Source organism: Rhinoderma darwinii, chromosome 1 (assembly GCF_050947455.1).
Source record: "Rhinoderma darwinii isolate aRhiDar2 chromosome 1, aRhiDar2.hap1, whole genome shotgun sequence".
Lineage (NCBI taxonomy): Eukaryota > Metazoa > Chordata > Amphibia > Anura > Rhinodermatidae > Rhinoderma > Rhinoderma darwinii.
Window position 1 is genome coordinate 475,256,339 of NC_134687.1, and position 18,984 is coordinate 475,275,322.

Genomic DNA, 18,984 nt, shown 5'->3' on the forward strand with positions numbered 1-18,984 from the left:
CAGTGGCGTGTTATTTTCAGATATTGTTAGTATATACAGTAGGGCACTTTTGGAGACACCATCTTAAAAATAACCACTTTCTGCATCCACACCATGTACAAAAAACATATGAGGCTCTTGGCTTTAGTGTCTTGTTAGGTAAACTCAGAGATAGCTCATGTAACTACTGTCCATAGAAAAAACCGCTGTTGACTTTCATAGTAAAGTACAGCTCCAGCAAACACCCACCAGGTTTAATTTACTGGAAACGCTCAGCTTCATGAGCAGCAGAATGACGTCATCACCTTATGATTCCTTCGGTGTCTCTGCTCTGATGATTTTACCGCAGCCGGTGGTCCGCACGAGAAGCGATACCAGGGGAGGTTTTAAATGTTGCAGCTGCAAAGGGAGTGATTTCATGCTGCTCAAATTCTCCATCAGAGCCCTTTCATCTATTAAAGTATGTAAAAAAAACTGCTATTTAAGCAATTCTCTGATGACAGGGCCCAATGTATCTCCAAACCAGAGCATCACTAAGTTCCTAATGCTTATGGCTTAAAAAAAAAATGAAATAAGTTGAACACTAAAGGAATAAAACGTATGGATGTTATTTCAGTGAGGAGTTCATATGGATGATTTATTTTCAATACAAAGACCAAGAAAAGCCTCAGTCCATGTGTAAAGCCATGTTGCTAAAAGAGAAAGGGGTAAATTTATACCCTGCGCCAGAATAAAATTTGTTCTGAAATTCCACCCTGTTAATGGAGAAAAAAAACAAAAAACATTCCAGTTAGGCACATTTTATATTACGTACACACGCAGTTAATGACATTGTAAGTATAATAAATAATAGCAATTACAAATTATTTGAAATGAGTTTAAAAATCGGCTAGAACTCCCCAGTCATGTCAGTTACTGTATATTGGACACACATTATATTTATACAGAACAAATACCTGTGCACTTTCATCCGCTGTGTTTATTTCACATAAAAATCAATAACTATTAGGCTTAATTCAGACGAACGTGGAGAAACTCGGGCGTAAAAAAACATCCGTTTTCATGTCCAAGTTGCCCCCGTGTGGGTCCCGTTTTCACGGATCCCCTTAGACTTGAGTCTATGGAGGGATCCGTGAAAACGGAACAAAATAGGACAAGTTATATTTTTCAACGGACCCTTCACACGGTCCATTGAAACAACGGCCGTGTGAACAGCCCCATTGAAATCCATGCGTCCGTGGGATTACACATGGTTATGGAAATAAAGATTACCCATTGTACAATAGTAACTTTTGAGTTTGTGCTTCATCCTCTGTGTGCTGATCGCATCAGCAGCACAAATTTCTCTCCAGTCCTAAGGGTTTGCTATAATGTATGAGCAATTACCCTAGTGTGCAGTTAGCTGACAGAGGATTGCGTAGCTTGGAAACAATGCAACAAACAGTCAGCAGTGAGAGGTTTAGGTCTGTATAGATTTTTAGCTCTTGGATGTAAATATGAATGTTTCCAATCACTAACAGCAGGCAGCGGTATTGAAACCGATAAGAAATTGAAATAAGCTACATTAGAAAGTTGCAAATTTTCATTTCTCAGGAATATTATTATACTTTGAGACCGTGTTGGGCTACGTAATAAAACTCACCAGTGTAATCGGAGTGCATGCAGGAAGGCAGACAGGCCCTCCATGACTAGAAGAATGAACACAGTCAATACAAAAAAGGCAGCCATGGCTGGCACCAGCAGAAACACCCCTACGCTGGAGGGCAGCACACACAGGCCTTTACTCAGTACCATCGTCCACAAGACTTCAGACAGCTCTGAAAAGGGAAGAAGGAACTTTACCTTTAAGAACCAATTACACATCTTACAGTTCTGATGAATGTTTTTTTTTTAAAGAAGAACCAGCATTCAAATACTTTTAACAGAAACGCACCATCATTTTTAGATACAAATTAACACAGCAAATTGTCATGTGTTCCTAATGCAGCGGACAAAAAGGGGCAACGCACTCCTTCCTTTCTAAGAGAAGTTTTAACCTTTGTAAAGTATGCTCAACTGCAACTCAACGCTTTCTCCGCCCTAAAGAAATGCAGGTGAAAAGGTTATGCTACGGTTACATTATTATTTACTGATCACACGCAATTCCTGAAGAATTGGGTGAAGCAGAGTACAAGCAACCCGACTCCCAAAACTACTTTCCCCCTGAATAGAACTCTTTGGAAATTTTACATTGAGACATTTTAGATGTGACAACTATTACGTAATATTGTTGGATTGCAAAAAAGTTAAATAAAAAGTTGGTGCTGCTGCTCTGTCAAATGTATTTTCTATTTATAAAACATGGGGGGGGTAACACTCACGGGCATGTGCCAGACTTAGAGCCCAGAGGCGCAGGTAGGAAGCCGTGTTCGAAACGCATCCCAGACAGTATTCGATGGTGTGGATGGCCTGATGCATAAAAACCTCTGTCATGTCAAACTGCAAAAAAAGAAAAATAAAGAAAAATAAAGAAGTTGACCTCAGTTAACACAGTAAGACCCTGTTCACAGTTTTCTGCAGGCAGAAAATTCTGCCTTAAAATTCCATCTGGAATTTTGAGGCAGATTTTGATCTGCCTGCACGCCATTTGCCACTATTCTTGCCCACGGGCAAAAACGCAGCAAAATACGCTTTCTCTGCCTCCCATTGAGGTCAATGGGAGGTCAGAGACGTAAACGCCCGAAGATAGGGCATGTCGCCTCTTTCCCGAAAGACTGTTTTTCCTCTGAAATCAATGGGAGGCATTTTCAGCCGTTTTTTGGTTTCCGCATCAACTGTGTGAACTTACCCTAACAGTTGCAGAACACGTGACTTACATATCAGAATTGTGTATTGGTGGGAACATGTATAAAAAGCTAACCAGTTAAGCCTTGAGTTATTTTCTCACCTCCTCCTTTTCTCTTTCTCTTTGAGCGTCATGGCCTGTATGGTTTTCCCCCTCTTCCAAGTCATGTGATCTGAGTAATGACAGCTCTTCCTCGCTTCCACGACGAACTAATGTATATCCTTGCTAGAGAGAAAAATCCAACATGACTTAACACCAGAAGGTCCAAGGAACCGCCAAATAAGTAACTACATTCATGTCTATTCATTTATAGTTTACATGTTTTTATCAATAAATACATATACCGTTACTGCATTACCCACCAAATTAAGCGAAAGTAAAACATTTTCCACCAACGTTTTGCCGCCAAGCTAATTTCCTTTAACAGGTTCCCGACCGCTGGCCGTAAATATACGGCCAGCGGCCAGGGTCTCTAAAGTCCGGCGTATAGTATATATACGGCCGCACTTCAGAGACTGTGCACGCGCGATCGCGTGCACACAGCTCTATGCCCTGGCTGTTGCTAACAGCCATGGGCACTGGGCAGAATGTCAGGGGTCAATCTTTTGGCCCCTGAACATGTGATCGCTGTGACAACCAATCACAGCGATCACATGCATTTCTGCATAGAAAACAGTGTGCACGCGATCGCGTGCACACAGCCCTGTGCCCTCGCTGTTACCAACAGCTCTGGGCACTGGGCAGAGTATCAGGGACCAATCTGATGGTCCCTGATCATGTGGTCGCTGTGAAAACCTATCACAGCGACCACATTTGTTTTATTTTGACTTTTCTGGCAGTAAATCTCCTGCCTCTTTTCTTCTCCTCAAACATTGTTTCAGTTTGAGGAGAAGAAGAGACTCGAGAGAATTGCTGCCAGAAGAATACAGTGAAAAAAAATACAGTTACACTAAAACATTCTCTGTATAGATAGATTTCTATCTATCTATACAATCTATCTATCCATCTATCTTTTTTTCTATCTATCTACCTTTCTTTCTTTTATTCTATTAGAATAGGCAGGTAGGGAGTATATAATTATATATATATCCACATATATATAATATATATAGCAATAGCGGTTTATTTTTTTGTTAGCGGTAGTGTCGATATATATAGCAGTTAGTTTGTGTGTTTTATAAAAAAAAAAAAATTTGTTTAGTTAGTGTTAGTGTTAGTTACGTTATGGCGAGGAAGTTGTTTAGCGCCGAGGAGGCATACGCCATGCTGTGGTCTGAGTCGGAGACCGCATCAGAGATGGCGTCCGAGATGGAACCTGTTTTAGGTAGTGACGATGACAGCGTCACTTCAGGTTCATCTTCAGGGGACGTTGTCCCTGATGCAGTCGAAACTGCAGAACATGAAAGCGCAGGGCCAAGTAGCGCTGTAGCACGGGACAGCCTGGTCCCTCCAGTCCAGGCTCTTGTATGGGCACCTGCCCCATCTTTTGGGCCTAGAATCCACGGATTTACGGCCACTCCTGGCATAACCGTGGACAATACAAATTTTGTCCAAATGGATTACTTCCATTTATTTATAACGGACGACATCCTAAATCAGATTGTCCACGAAACAAATTTATATGCCACTCAATATATAAGGCAGAAACCTTCATCCACCCATGCCAGAGATTGGACGCCCACCAATTTGCAGGAATTAAAAATTTTTTTGGGGCTCACCCTAAATATGGGTATTGTCAAAAAGCCCTCCATTAGGTCTTACTGGTCAACAAGACCCGCCCAAGCCACCCCAGTATATTCTGCAGTAATGCCCAGGTCTCGTTATGAGACAATAATGAGGTTCCTCCACTTCAATGACAACGCACAGGCCCCCCCAAGTACCGATGCAAACCGGGATCGGTTGTTCAAAATAAGACCGCTAATAAATTCCCTGAATAATTTATTTCTGCAACTCTACACCCCTGAGCAGAATGTAAGTGTGGACGAATCCCTCCTCAACTTCCATGGCAGACTTAGCTTTCGCCAATATCTACCTTCAAAAAGGGCAAGATATGGCGTTAAGCTCTACAAATTGTGTGAAAGCGGGTCAGGATATACCACCGCCTTCAGGATTTATGAAGGGCGGGACCGCACAATAAATGTTCCTGGATGCCCCCCTGATCTTTCCACCAGCAGTAAGATTGTGTGGGAGATAATGCAGCCTCTGCTTCACAAAGGGTACCACCTGTACTGTGATCATTTTTATTCCAGTGTGCCCCTGTTTAGGCATTTGCATGCTGCAAGGACCGGGGCATGTGGTACCATGCGCAAAAACAGAATTGGTTTTCCACAGCAATTAGTGGGGAAGCGCATGGTAAAGGGGGACTCCTGTGCTTATGCATCTGAGGAATTGCTGGCGGTCAAGTTCAGGGATCGCAAAGATGTGTATGTGCTAAGCATAATTCATTCCGCAGGAACAGTGGCAGTGAGGGAAAGAGGGGCAACATCGGACAAGCACAAACCAGTGAGCGTGTCCGAATATAACAAGTACATGGGGGGGGTGGATTTAAGCGACCAGGTTTTACAGCACTATTTAGTAAAACGCAAAACTAAAACCTGGTACAAAAAAGTGGCCATTTATTTGTTACACGTGGCCATCCACAACTCATTTGTGCTCTATAAAAAAAACAGAGGCAGAGACACATACCTGGATTTCCAGGAGAAAATTATTGAAGGCCTCATTTTTGATGTTCAGGACACCCGAGAATGCCCCCAGTCTGAGGATGTCACGCGACTGACTGAAAGACACTTCGTCAGTCGGATTCCCCCAACAGCAACCAGAAGCAACCCCCAGAAAAAGTGCCGCGTCTGCAGAAAAGACAGGCACCGCAAAGATTCCCGATATTTCTGTCCCTCATGTCCCTCGCAACCAGGCCTGTGCATTGAGCCATGTTTTAAAAAATACCACACTGTTCTGAATTATTAGATTTTAGTTAATTTGTTGAAAATATATTTGCCCTACATTACGTTTTTATTTTTCCCCTGATTTTACTCCAAGGGTGAGGGAGGGAATGGGTGGGGGGTGGATGTCATGTTTGATGTTTTCTAAAGTTCATCTGCTGGAGAGCTCCATTTGCATTAACCTGAAATTTCTTATTTTAGAAAACCCCAAAAAATAAATTCCCATTATACCCCTAGATGAATATTTTGGGATTTCTGCTTCAAGAGCAGATATTTTGGAAGTGTTCTAGAAACTCTGCTGAGTTTTGTAAAACCAGCTTTGAAAAAAAGCGATTTGTGAAATAATCTTCTTCTATCCTCCGCCCTCCTACATCTCTATGTGATAAATAAGGCCACATATTTGGTATCCCCGTGCACGGGAGAAGTGGCAGAATGTGAACGGAGATTAATTTTGTCCGTGGTCTATGCTGTGTGTGAAAAATGCTGGTATAAACTGACGCATTTGCTAAAAAATTGCTAATTTTATTTTGATCCATCTTATCCAAGAAACTTTCAGAAGAAAACTGGACTGTCTAAAAATATGATAAACCCCTTGAAGGAAACCTTGTGGGGTCTACTTGTGTGAATGAAGTCGTTTATGGGGTGATTCTAATGTTTCAGCAGCATTAGGCCCCCCAGAAAACAGTATGCGGCTATAAAATCAAATGCTAAATTCCTGGACCGAAAAGGCCAAAAAGCCTCCTTTTATGCCAAGCCCTGGCACATGCCCGTGAATAAAGCACACATATTTGGTATCCCCATGCACGGGAGAAGTGGAAGAATGTGAAATGCGATGAATTTTGTCCGTGGTCCATTTTGTGTGTGAAAAAGCTAGCATAAACTGGCGCAATTGTTAAAAAAAAAAAGGTAATTTTATTTTGTTCCATCTTATTCAAGAAACTTTCAGAAGAAAACTGGACTGTCTAAAAATATGATAAACCCCTTGAAGGAAACCTTGTGGGGTCTACTTGTGTGAATGAAGTCATTTATGGGGTGATTCTAATGTTTCAGCAGCATTAGGCCCCCCAGAAAACAGTATGCGGCTATAAAATCAAATGCAAAATTCCTGGACCGAAAATGCCAAAAAGCCTCCTTTTATGCCAAGCCCTGGCACATGCCCGCACAGTGAATAAGGCACACATATTTGGTATCCCCATGCACGGGAGAAGTGGAAGAACGTGAAAGGAGATGAATTTTGTCCGTGGTCTATACCGTGTGTGAAAAATGCTAGCCTAAACTGACGCATTTGCTAAAAAAGTGCTGATTTTATTTTGTTCCATCTTATTCAAGAAACTTTCAGAAGATAACTGGACTTGCTAAAAATATGATAAACCCCTTGAAGGAAACCTTGTGGGGTCTACTTGTGTGAATGAAGTCATTTATGGGGTGTTTCTAATGTTTCAGCAGCATTAGGCCCCCCAGAAAACAGTATGCGGCTATAAAATCAAATGCAAAATTCCTGGACCGAAAAGGCCAAAAAGCCTCCTTTTATGCCAAGCCCTGGCACATGCCCGCACAGTGAATAAGGCTCACATATTTGGTATCCCCATGCACGGGAGAAGTGGAAGAATGTGAAAGGAGATTAATTTTGGCCGTGGTTCATACCGTGTGTGAAAAATGCTAGCATAAACCGACGCAATTGTTAAATTCTTGCATTTTTTTCCAATTTTGCCCACTTTAGTGAAAAAAAAAAAAATGATATATACTGACAAATGCCACTAAAACAAAGCCCTATCTGTCCTTTAAAAAGAGTGTAAAATTCAAAGATGAACTTTATTCACCTGCTGAGTTATAGTCATGTAAAGAAGCGCATAGCAAAATTGTGAAATTTGCTCTGGTCATTTAGCTGTAAAACAGCCTAGTCCTTAACCGGTTAAAGAGGACCTGTCACCTCATCGGACTGTCTGTTTTAGTAAAGGCTTGCACTGCACGTGAAATAACAATTCTGCAGCATCTTTTACTAGAACTCTACTTTCTAGTTCTCTTCCTCCGTTATTCCTCCGAGAAATGTATTCATATATTGACAACTTGGTGTAACCAGCTGGGGGTGTGTCCCTACACACTGACAATCTCCAATCAGTGCAGACAGAATAAGTAGGGACACACCCTTTTCACAAGGGGAATGGTAACACCCAGTTGTCAATTTATTCATACATTTCTAAAAGGAATAACAGAGGAATGGCACAACATAGAGTTCTAAGTAAATACGGTACATAATTGTTATTTCACGGGGAATACAAGTATTTACTAAAATAGACAGGTCATGAAAGGTGACAGGTCCTCTTTAATGAAGCGGTATGTCCCGCACGTAAGGAAAAGAAGGCTGAAATACAGATGTTTCTGTCATCTTCCATTGTCTTATATTAGGGATATATAGCTCTATAAATAGGACATTTGCCTGTTGGTGGAACACTGTTTAAGTGGTTAGACAAGCAATTCTTGGAAAATATTACATTCAGCTGGTGCAAAGGGAATAAAAAGAACAGTGCCTACCCTGTAAATACCGAACGTCTGACCTCCGTGGTGCTGCCAGTACAAATACAGTGGTTTCCCAAAAAGGAGCACAGGAACGCATAAGAACACAACCACCACCAAGAATATTTGAAAACCAGTCTAAATGTAGAAAAAAAAGATTTAAAATAAAAACGGTGACTTTCTGTATAATATTACTGTAATGCTGTATTAGGTTATGATGATACAATTAAATCCAAGATCATTAATGCATAGTGAAACAAACATGAAAATCACAGAGTCCGAGTGGCACCTGATCGTTTTCAAGGACCCATTCACTTTAGCGGGTGAATCGGGTCTGTGAAAACTGACCCGATTCTCCAATCCGTGGAAAGATAGGACATGTCCTATCTTCCCACGGATGGGGCCCGGCAGGTTCACACGGTCGTGTGCATGGGACATAAAGGGATTGTCCAGTTTGGGGGCTGTTTTTTTAAACTGATAACCTATCCACAGGATAAGTCACCAGTATATGATCAGTCAGGGTCCGACACCTGGACCCCGCACTGATCAGCTGTCCCAGTTGCCTCCAGGCGCTGGAAGCTTTGATGGGTCGGTGCTGGCAGCAGAAGGCTCCGACCACTGTATAGTGGCCGTTCTACAGTACTGCAGCTCTGTTCCTCTTCAAGTAAATAGGTGGAGAGCGGCAGTAACCCAGCACAGTCACTATACAGTGGTCGGAGCCTTTTGCTTCTGGCACCAACCCATACATAGCTACCGGCGCCCGGAGTCAGCTGATCGGTGCCATGTCCGGGTGTCGGACCCCCACCGATCACATAATGATGATCTATCCTGTTGATAAAAGTATAAAAAAAAAGTTGGCATGATTAAAATGGCTACAAAGTAATCACTGACCTGCCCTGGATAGAGAAGAGTGTTGCGGTCATCTTCACCAATAAACATAAACATATTTATGAAGTGAAGAAGGATACTTGGTGCCTTCCTCGAATTTGCTGCAGACCACGTGAACCACTTAAATACAACCATGAACACAAGATAACCAAAGATACACATCATGAAGATGAGCTCAGGAATGAACACTAGAAGTACGCTGAATTTCTTCTTGAAGTGCCTGGGAAAGCAGAAAGTGAATCATATAAACATACAGGATGAATTTATACAAAACACACAAAGAATTATGGCGAGATATCAGTTTATAACAGAAAAAGCTAAAGGGATTTTTTTTTTTATAAAATCATATGCAGTTTAGATTAAGTACATGGGAAGGACACCCTTAAAACGTTAAAGTCGTGGGCACTAAACATGGTCTAAGGGACTGGAGGACTGTAGTGTGCAGGGAAAGCAGACAGTGCAAAGGAGCAACTGTCAACTTCCTGCACTAACAAGCAAACATCTTAAAACATCTTGGCCATTTCAATGTAGCCTTTTGCCTGAAAACAAGGAAAGAGGAAAGTCTTAACCCCTTAGTGACCAGCCTATTTTAGGCCTTAATGACCAGGCTATTTTTTACGTTTTTCCATCGTCTCATTCAAAGAGCTATAACTTTTTTATTTTTGCGTCGACGTAGCTGTATAAGGTCTTGTTTTTTGCGGGACAAGTTGTATTTTTTTAACAGCACCATTTTGGGGTACATAGAATTTATTAACTTTTGCTTTTTTTGGGGGGGGGGTGGGGATTAGAAAAAAACAAAACAGCCATTTCGACACACTTTTTTGGCATCCTTAATTGATGCCGTTTACCGTGTGGTATAAATAACACAATAACTTTATTCAGCGGGTTGTTACGATTGCAACAATACCAAATTTACTTAATTTACTACTTTTACACAGTAAAAACATTTTTTTTTTTTTCAAAATGATTTGTTTTTGTGTCTCCATATTTCAAGAGCCATAACTTTATTATTTTGGGCTTTTTTTGCGGGAAGACTTGTAGTTTTTATTGGTAACATTTTGGAGTAGACGCGACTTTTTATTACATTTTTTTTTAAGGCAGGTTTCACCGAAAACAGCAACTTTTACATTGTTTTTTATTTTAATTTTTACAGCCGTGCGGGTTAAATAATGTAATAACCAAATATGTGTAACTTTTCCTTTTTTTTAATAATAAAGCATTTTGTAAGGGGAAAAAGTGGGTTTTTCATTTTTTTTTAAACTTTTTTACTAGTTCCACTAGAGGACTTCATCCGATTGCTTTTATAATACACTGCAATACTTCTGTGTAAAACAGACAGGCATCTGCTAGGCCATGCCTCTGGCATGGCCTAGCAGGCATAACTAGTGGCAGACCTGGGGGCCTTTGCTAGGCCCCCACGTCTGCCATAGAAGACACTGACACCCTGCGATCTTAAGCAGGGTGTCGGTGGGGTGAGAGAGGGAGCTCCCTCCCTCTCTCCAAAACCAAATCAGATGCAGCGCTCACTATATAGCGCCGCATCTGAGGGGTTAAACGGGCGAGATCGATACGGACATCGATCTCGCCCGTTAGAGCAGGGCTGCTCTCTGCTCTCAGCTACCTCTGGTAGCTGAGAACAGGGAGATTTAACGTCTCCCTGCTCTATTTATTATGACGCAGCGCCGTAAAAAAACTATTGCATCGGAATAAAGCCTGTTAGTGGCTGCCGTAAAAACACTAATGAGCGGTCACTAACGGGTTAAACCATGCGGCACATCTTGCTGGGCATATTATGTGTATAGAAGGAAGCACAGTGCTGCCCCTCATTCCACGGTTCTGTAGATGTAGTGTCACATGTGAAAGAAATAAAATATGCAAGATTAAGTAATATCCAGTTCATGTAAAATTTAGAAATAAGAAACTAACAAAACGCGACAGATAAGCAAGTATGAACACTATATAATATAAGCCACTAAATATCATGGCCATTTATTTTTTTTGGTAGATCTTTAACTTATTCACGACTGCCATACGGTAATATACGCTCCAACTACCAATACCCCGTGCAGTTGTCACGTATACAAACGTTGGTAGCCTGGAACGGAGTTTCATGAGTGCAGTGATGCTTCAGTGAGAGAAGCACTGCACTCATGTCTGCCGGGGCTTTGAGAGCCCCCAAATACATCCCACCTGTAGATAGCACCACTTAAGCTTACTCTAGGAACAGAATCCCTGGCAAGTGTGCTCCTGCCGGGGATTCCCCTCCGAGCGGGAGTCCCTTACGTCTCCCCATTTCCCCTGTAGACAGTGCCACCCCCTGCAGATAGCAACCCCCCTGTAGATAGCGCCCGCCGTAAATCGCAACTCCCCCCGCGTAGATCGCTTCGCAACCCCACCCCCTGTAGATCGCATCGCAATCCCCCCCCCCCCCCCTGTAGGTGTAAGATCGCTCTGGCCAGGGATTCCGCCCCAGGAGTAGCCCCTGACGTCTCTGCCTATATTTGGACAGTGACATCAGGGGCTCTCTCTAGGTTCGAAATCCCCGGCCGACGATTCTGCTACTGGAGAAGCCCCTGGCATCACTATCCATATATGCACAGTGATGTCAGGGGCTACTCCCGGAGCGGACTCCCTGGCCAGAGAATTGCCGACACTCTGGCAGGGGATTCCGCTCTTAGATGGAGCCCCTGATGTCACTGTCCATATATGGACAGAGACATCAGGGGCTCCCTCTAGGAGCGGAGTCCCCGGCCACAGGGATTCTGCTGCTACAGGGAGCTATAGTGGTGCTATGTACAGGAAGTGGATGCCATTTAGAAGGGGGCGTGGTGCTATGTACAGGAAGTGGATGCCATTTAGAAGGGGCGTGGCGCCATTTACAATGGCACTGCAGCATTATATGGGCACTACCTACAGGGGACACTGTAGTGCTATAAACATGGGCACTGTGTGTGGCACTATCTACAGTGGGAACTGTGGCACTATGTGAACACTGGCACGAACTACAGTGGACAATGTGGTGTTTTCAGGTAGCTGGAACCAAAAAAAACACTAATAGAATTCATCTTTTTTTTTTTTTACGTCCATGCAAAACGGATGGCAAATGACGGTTAAAAACGGTCAGATGGCCGGGAAATGGATTCAAATAGAGACATCGATGCAAAACAGCCATGAAAAACTGACAGTTGATCCGTTGTTAACTGCCCTTTTTGTAAAAAACAAAGTAAAAATAGTTGTGATATTCAACACGGTTGCAAAGATATTATCAGCTAAAGAAGTGGGTATCAGAAATGGAAAATTTGACCTAGCATGGGGGCATCAATGACCCTTGGTCATAAAAGGGTTAAGCAACTCTTCCTGGACAATTCTCACTTTTTAAGAACATTAGAGGACAGAAAACGCTTTCTTCTGGCCAAAACATATAGCTAAGGACAGTATATTAAAATCACGGTTAGTTGACAGATATACAATATATAAAATAAAATGTAGACTATGTTCCTATATAAATCTTTACTTACAGATAGTTGAAAGCACTCAAAACTACCCCAAACGTCATGTGTATCACTCCTAAAATAATGGACATCTTCATTTTGAAAGAGTTCAGGAAAGTGAGGCGATTTGTTGCCAAATTCCAAATCTTAATTAAAAAAAAAATAAGAAATTTAAAAGCAGAAGTTAGAACAGCAAAGTCTTTTTTTTTTTTTAATTATTAACCTTTATTTGTAGAGTAATTATATTAAAAAAAAAAAAAAAAAAAATCTTAAAAAAACAACAAATTACGAGATAAAACTCAACAGGACATATTGCCGAAATAAGAAAAAAAAAATTGATGGGTGATAAATGTATGATCACTGGGACCACTACCCACCACTAGAACGGGTGTCTTGACCCCCAATCCTGCTCACTGCACAATTGCAGTGAGGAGAAATTTGAATGAAGCGGTGGTCACACACGTGTGCTGCCGCTGTATTTGAATGTCTATGGGGCCAACGGAGACAGCGCTTGGCTGATTCTGTTGGCCACATTGGTGAGAAGCACTTTTTATTTTTAATGCTTCTCCCTATTTCCATGCTGCCCCCATACTCCTCTAGTTTACTCTCACATGCTGTAGAGGGTATTCGCATCTCGGTAATCCTATTTAATATGATAATGTAAATATTTTTATAGCAAATTTGTTAAATGTACCTTTATCCAGATATAGATTCCTCTCCACCCTAAGTCCCTAATTGTTTGGCAGCCATTCACTATGGTCACGGCCATCGCCCAGCAGTGGTGGCCATGCTTGCGCGCGCTTTCAGATAATTTTACAGTGAGGATGTGCCCGGCTACTACTGTGCAACTCTATTAAAGTCTATAGGACAGCTCACGGGCATGCGCAGTAGCCCAGGAGACTTCTGAAGTGCTGCACATGGCACGTAGCGGTCAAGGGGGATCATGGCAACCAAGCTTACTATGCTAGTTGTCACAAGCAGGCAGTGTGTCTTTACTCCCAGTGCGAATACTAGGTTATACAGCAGCATCGGGAGCGCGCATGTTGGGGTGCATGACAGGGGGATCATACCGCCCACAAGTGATCTGGATTGTGGGAACGTGGAGCGGCCAAAATACACCAGAAAACAATAAATCCTGGTAAGAAAAATTTGAATTGACCACACCAATAGGTTTTGTTATTATTATGGATTTCAGCTAGCCAAAAAATAAATAAAAAAAGACGAGTTCGTAATCACTGTTTAAATAATAATTCTGACAGAAGCGGTCACAAGGCTTTATACAGTTATCAAGGAGTTCAATGAGAGCTGTAAAAATCCATATACAGTGAGCTCTTCCTACTGGTAAACTTGTTGCATGCGAATATAAAAAAAAACAAAAAAAAAAACAAAATGTGGATAAAATAAATATAAACATGTCTTCTAGTACATTTTATTTTATTTTTTTAAATGCGGGGTACCCCTATATCCATAACAACCTGTATGATAAACGTAACAATGTATTTGAGATGAACGGTGAATAACCATTTTGTTTAATGTCTGTATCCCCCACCCTCAAAAAAGAAAATGTATTTTTTGTTCCCATGATTTCTTTACCAGTGCTCAGCTGAACATCGTGAATAGAGGACAGTGAACTGGTAAGGGTACCCTTGTTCTTCGTTTGGGCCATCCTTACACAGAGCTTCTGCCTGCCTCTTTTTTGCCTCTCTCTTCCCCTTCTACCTTGTAATTTCAGAGCAGGTTAAGAAATAAAAGCTAAACTCTGGTTGCTATGGGTAACACGGACAGTTTTACGGTTACACAGTTTTGATAAGTCTGCCCCAACATCTCTCCAAAACGTCATGAAAACCTTTAGAGTCTTCAGACACATAAGCCAATTGGAGATACAGTCCATAAATATACTAGCTGATCGATTATACTCACTGGATCTATTCCAAAAGGATACACTCCTGTGACAACTCCTGTTACATTGGGGTCCAGCGTCAAATACGGATTCGATAAATCTTCTTTCCTGGTACAAAGGTATAAACATAAAGACATGCTGTAGCAGATATTACTTATTCATTTGTATAGTTTTACTTTTCTTACCAATGTCAGTTCACACACACACACACACACACATATATATATATATATATAAATATATATAAATTAATTATTTTCGAAAGAGATATATATATCGGAGGATATCTATAAATATTAAAGCAACATTCAGACTGGTCTATGTGAATCGGATACACTTACGTCCAAACCTTTGCTGAAAACATTGCTGAAACATTCCAACCAGAGGCAAATATGTTGACGGACTTAGAAAAGCAGTCATTGTAAATAAGCCCAGTATAGACAGAGAAGAGCCCCATCAGCAGAATAATGTATCGCCCTTCAAAAAATGTCTTCATGATCTATTAAAGAGAATAAGAAATGAATCAATTTAAATCACAGAAATTATAGTAAGTTTATAGGGATTGTACTATTTAATTTTTATTAGAATTAGATTGGTCTCCAGTATGGCCGCAGCTCAGCTCATACACAGCGGGTCTCTACATTATACAGAAAGCTCTGTATAGATCCTTTCCGTATAGTAGCCATGTATACAATTATATACCAACTTACATGTGGTAAGGGCCATACAGAAGGGCGCTCAGTGGCCACATAAAGCAGAATAATTTCGAAGAATAAATGAATGGCTTAATTTTTTAGGAAAAAAATAGAATAAGAAAATCTTAAAGTGGTTATCCGGTTTTTAAAAATGATGTACAAAATTATGTGCGGATGGTTTAACGTAGATGAACGCAGAAAGATTAGTCACTAACGTACTATCTGTAGCTGAAATGCCTCTGTAAGCCAATTACATGACCAGCCTCCTGCTTGTGTGTGGTTATCTCCCCTCTCCCCGAAGTACCAAACATCACATGACTTATCTTCACTGCACCCCGCTCTCCCTTCCTGTCTCTGAAGGGAAGGGTTTCTCATGCTGGGCAGCATATAGTGCTGAGTATAGCAGCCAAACAGCAGAGCTGTACAGTAAGTAATCACAGCACTACCTTACACCTTGTAATAGAGGGGCATGCAGGCAGCTGTAACGAGAGGCAATATCTGAGAGGAGAGAGGAATTATGGGAGCAAAGGACTTTCCATAATAATCCTGCCCACAGAAAAATCTGCCAGCATCAAAACAGCAGTACTGCACAGAGCTGGGCAAGATACTGAAAAATACCTACTTCTGAGCTATGGTGGCGTCACCCACTGAGCATTCAGATACAGACAAGTACTATTCTGTATTTTTCATAATCTCGGATAACTCCTTTAAGTAAAATGAAGGTAAAGAGAAAGATAATTTAAAATAATTCCTTACTTCATCCTGTGTGCGCTGTAATTTTGGACTGTTTTCATAAAGAACCAGAAACAGAGCAAATAGGGACATCAGAAGGCCATGTCCAAAATCTCCAAACATCACAGCAAACAGAAATGGAAATGTGATAATAGTGTAGGGAGCTGTTATATGAACACAAAACACAATTGTCGTTATTCTATCTTCCTTATAATATTCATACATTGCTCCTAAATTAAAGAAAAGCTTAAAAAAGTTGTCAATAATTAGAAAAAAAAAGGGTGTGCTTTTTTTTTCTAGAAAACCTGCCATTTATGTCCATGGTCTTTGTCTGGTATTGCAATTCAGCCCCATTCACTTGAATGGGGATGAGCTGCAATACTAGATGTGGCGCTAGAAGTAGAAATAAAGTAGGCCCTTTTTTATAATCATGAACAAATGCTTTCAATTGTTAAAAAAGAAGAGCTGAACAATCTTAGCTATGAAACATACCTGGATTAACTTCTCTGTAGTTCCCCACGCCATATGCATCTACTATGTTCTGAAAGCCAGCAGTGAATTTGTTTGTACGTATTAATGTTGGAGGGGTCTCATTGCTGGGAATGCGGTTTATGAAGGAGGGGATCGAAGAACCACTCTTTTTCTGTTAAATGAGAACAGACGTTCAAATGCAGCCATAATTTCAGTGTAAATACACTATATGGACAAAAGTATTGGGACACACCTCTTAATCATTGAATTCACGTGTTTCATTCAGTCCCATTACCACAGGTGTATACAAACAAGCACCTAGCCATGCAGTCTGCCTTTAACCCATTTTTTGCTAAATGTATTGAAATTAGGCCGTAGAAATAAGCGTTTACATTTTTTCTCATAAAATTTAGTTTTATCTCAGATTTTTTCATTTCAATAATTTATAAAGGAGTAGAAGAACTCAAACATTTGTAAAGCAATCTCTCCCGAGTACAGGAATACCCCATATATGTGGTTTTAAACTGCTGTTTGGACCCACGGCAGGACTCAGAAGGAACACTATTTGGCATGCAGATTTTGCAGTATTGGTTTTTAGGTGCCATGTCGCATTTGCAGAGCCTCTGAGGTACAAGTATAGAAGAAACCCCTGAGAAGTGACTCAATTTTGAAAACTATACCCCTCAGGGCATTCATCTAGTGGTGTAGTGTGTAGTTTGACCACACAGGAGTTTCCTAGATTTTTGTAGGCAGTGAAAATGAAAAATGTAATTTTTTCAAAAAATATCTAGATTTAGCTCCCAATTTTTTCTTTTCACAAGGGGGTAATAGGAGAAAAATATTATTATTATTATAGTTTTATAGTTGGGGTCGTTAGGGACGCGGCAATACCAAAACGTGTACTTTTTTAATGTTTTTAGTTTTTTTCCTATAATAAAAGATTTACTATGGAAAGAATTTGTTTTTTGTTTATGTAACTTAAACAGCTTTTGAGCCTGCTTCATCACTGTCACGTACAGTTACGAGACAAGGCGTTAACTCCTTGGTCGGCAGCAACATAACTGTACGTGACATGTCACCAAGGGATTAAAAACATTTGTGAAAGAATGGCTTGTACTAAAGAGCTCACTGAATTCCAGCGTGGTACTGTAAGAAGATGCCACCAATGCAACAAGTCAGTTTGTAAAATTTCTTCCCTGCTAGATATTCCACAATCAACTGTGAGTGGTATTATTACAAAGTGGCAGCGTTTAGGAACCACTGCAACTCAGCCACTATGTGGCAGACCACGTAAAGTTATAGAGCGGGGTCACCGAGTGCGGAGCTTCATGGCATGGGTTTTGATGGCCGAGCAGCCGTATGCAAGCCTCACCACCTAGCGTCGTCGCATGGAGTGATGTAAAGCAGGTCGCCACTGGACTTTGGAGCAGTGGAAACGTGTTCTGTGGAGTGACGAATCACCCTTTTCTATCTGGCAGTCTGATGGACGAGTCTGGGTTGGCAGATGCAGGAGAACATTACCTGCCTGACTGCAATGTACCAAATGTAAAGTTTGGTGAAGTAGGGATAATGCTATGGGGTATTTTTTTTTTTAGTAGTTGCCTAGGCCCCTTCGTTCCAGTGAAGGGAAATCTTAATTCTTCAGCACACCAAGACATTTTAGACAATTGTGGGAAGAGTTGGGGGAAGGCCCTTTTCTGTTCCAGCATTACTGTGCCCCAGTGCACAAAGCAAGGTCCATAAAGAGTTGTTTGGGTAAGTTTGGTGTCGAAGGACTTGACTGGCCCACACAGAGCCCTGACCTCAAACCCATCTAACACCTTTGGGATGAACTAGAACAGAGATTGCGAGCCAGGCCCTCTAGTCAGTGTCTGACCTCAGAAATGATCTTCTGGATGAATGAGCAAAAATTCCCACAGACACTCCAATATCTTCTAGAAAGCCTTTCCAGAAGATGGGAGGCCGTTATAGCTGCAAAGGTGAACAAATCCATATTAATGCGTATGGATTTAGAATTGGATGTCATATAAGCTCCTGTGTGTGTCCCAATACTTTTGTCCATATAGTGTATATCATATAAATATAAAAACTTATCAAATTACTTAAATCAGGTCAAAGCTTGTTCTACAGCAAAAGAAAAAAAGATCTTACCGAGCCTTCCTCTAGAGCTCTTTTGAGGTTTTGGAGATCTGCCACAGGACACCAGACTTCAGCGATTAAGCATTTATTGGTGACATCAAAACTACAAAAATTCAGCACATGGTAAATCGCCTTCATCTTCTTAACCTGAATAACCCACTTGTAGACGGACTCCGATGCCTTGAAGAGCACTTGTCTCAAATAATCATCTGTCTGGTTGATCACCTACATGAAGTGGTACACACGTTAACTTACATGTATGGCATGACGGAGCAGAAAGGATGGCCTCAATGGTACAAAGACTTGAAAGGTTTAGGAGAACACTATATTGCCCAGCCAAATAAAAAACAAGTAGGAGTTTATTATTGGCAGAAACCACAGATAGATTAAAGTAAAACAATGTAGCATGTTG

The 18,984-nt window shown here is 41.2% G+C and overlaps 1 protein-coding gene across 2 annotated transcripts in view; it reads right to left on the reverse strand.

The window, feature by feature from the left end:
* Positions 1–219: 219 nt before the first annotated feature.
* Positions 220–18,984, reverse strand: part of ATP6V0A2 (ATPase H+ transporting V0 subunit a2) — a 37,980-nt gene continuing 19,215 nt past the window's right edge. Inside the window, exons 9-20 of one of the 2 annotated variants that reach the window (XM_075833742.1) lie at positions 18,585–18,797; positions 16,455–16,605; positions 15,987–16,126; positions 14,877–15,034; positions 14,556–14,643; positions 12,663–12,781; positions 9,148–9,364; positions 8,275–8,394; positions 2,906–3,028; positions 2,340–2,457; positions 1,622–1,796; positions 220–734 (exon numbers count right to left, since the gene is read on the reverse strand). In XM_075833742.1, the coding sequence (XP_075689857.1) occupies positions 647–734; positions 1,622–1,796; positions 2,340–2,457; positions 2,906–3,028; positions 8,275–8,394; positions 9,148–9,364; positions 12,663–12,781; positions 14,556–14,643; positions 14,877–15,034; positions 15,987–16,126; positions 16,455–16,605; positions 18,585–18,797 (1,710 nt within the window). In that variant the 3' untranslated portion in view covers positions 220–646. Of the gene's footprint in view, positions 735–1,621; positions 1,797–2,339; positions 2,458–2,905; positions 3,029–8,274; positions 8,395–9,147; positions 9,365–12,662; positions 12,782–14,555; positions 14,644–14,876; positions 15,035–15,986; positions 16,127–16,454; positions 16,606–18,584; positions 18,798–18,984 lie in introns of those variants that run through there. The other variant, XM_075833750.1, reaches the window with a different exon arrangement.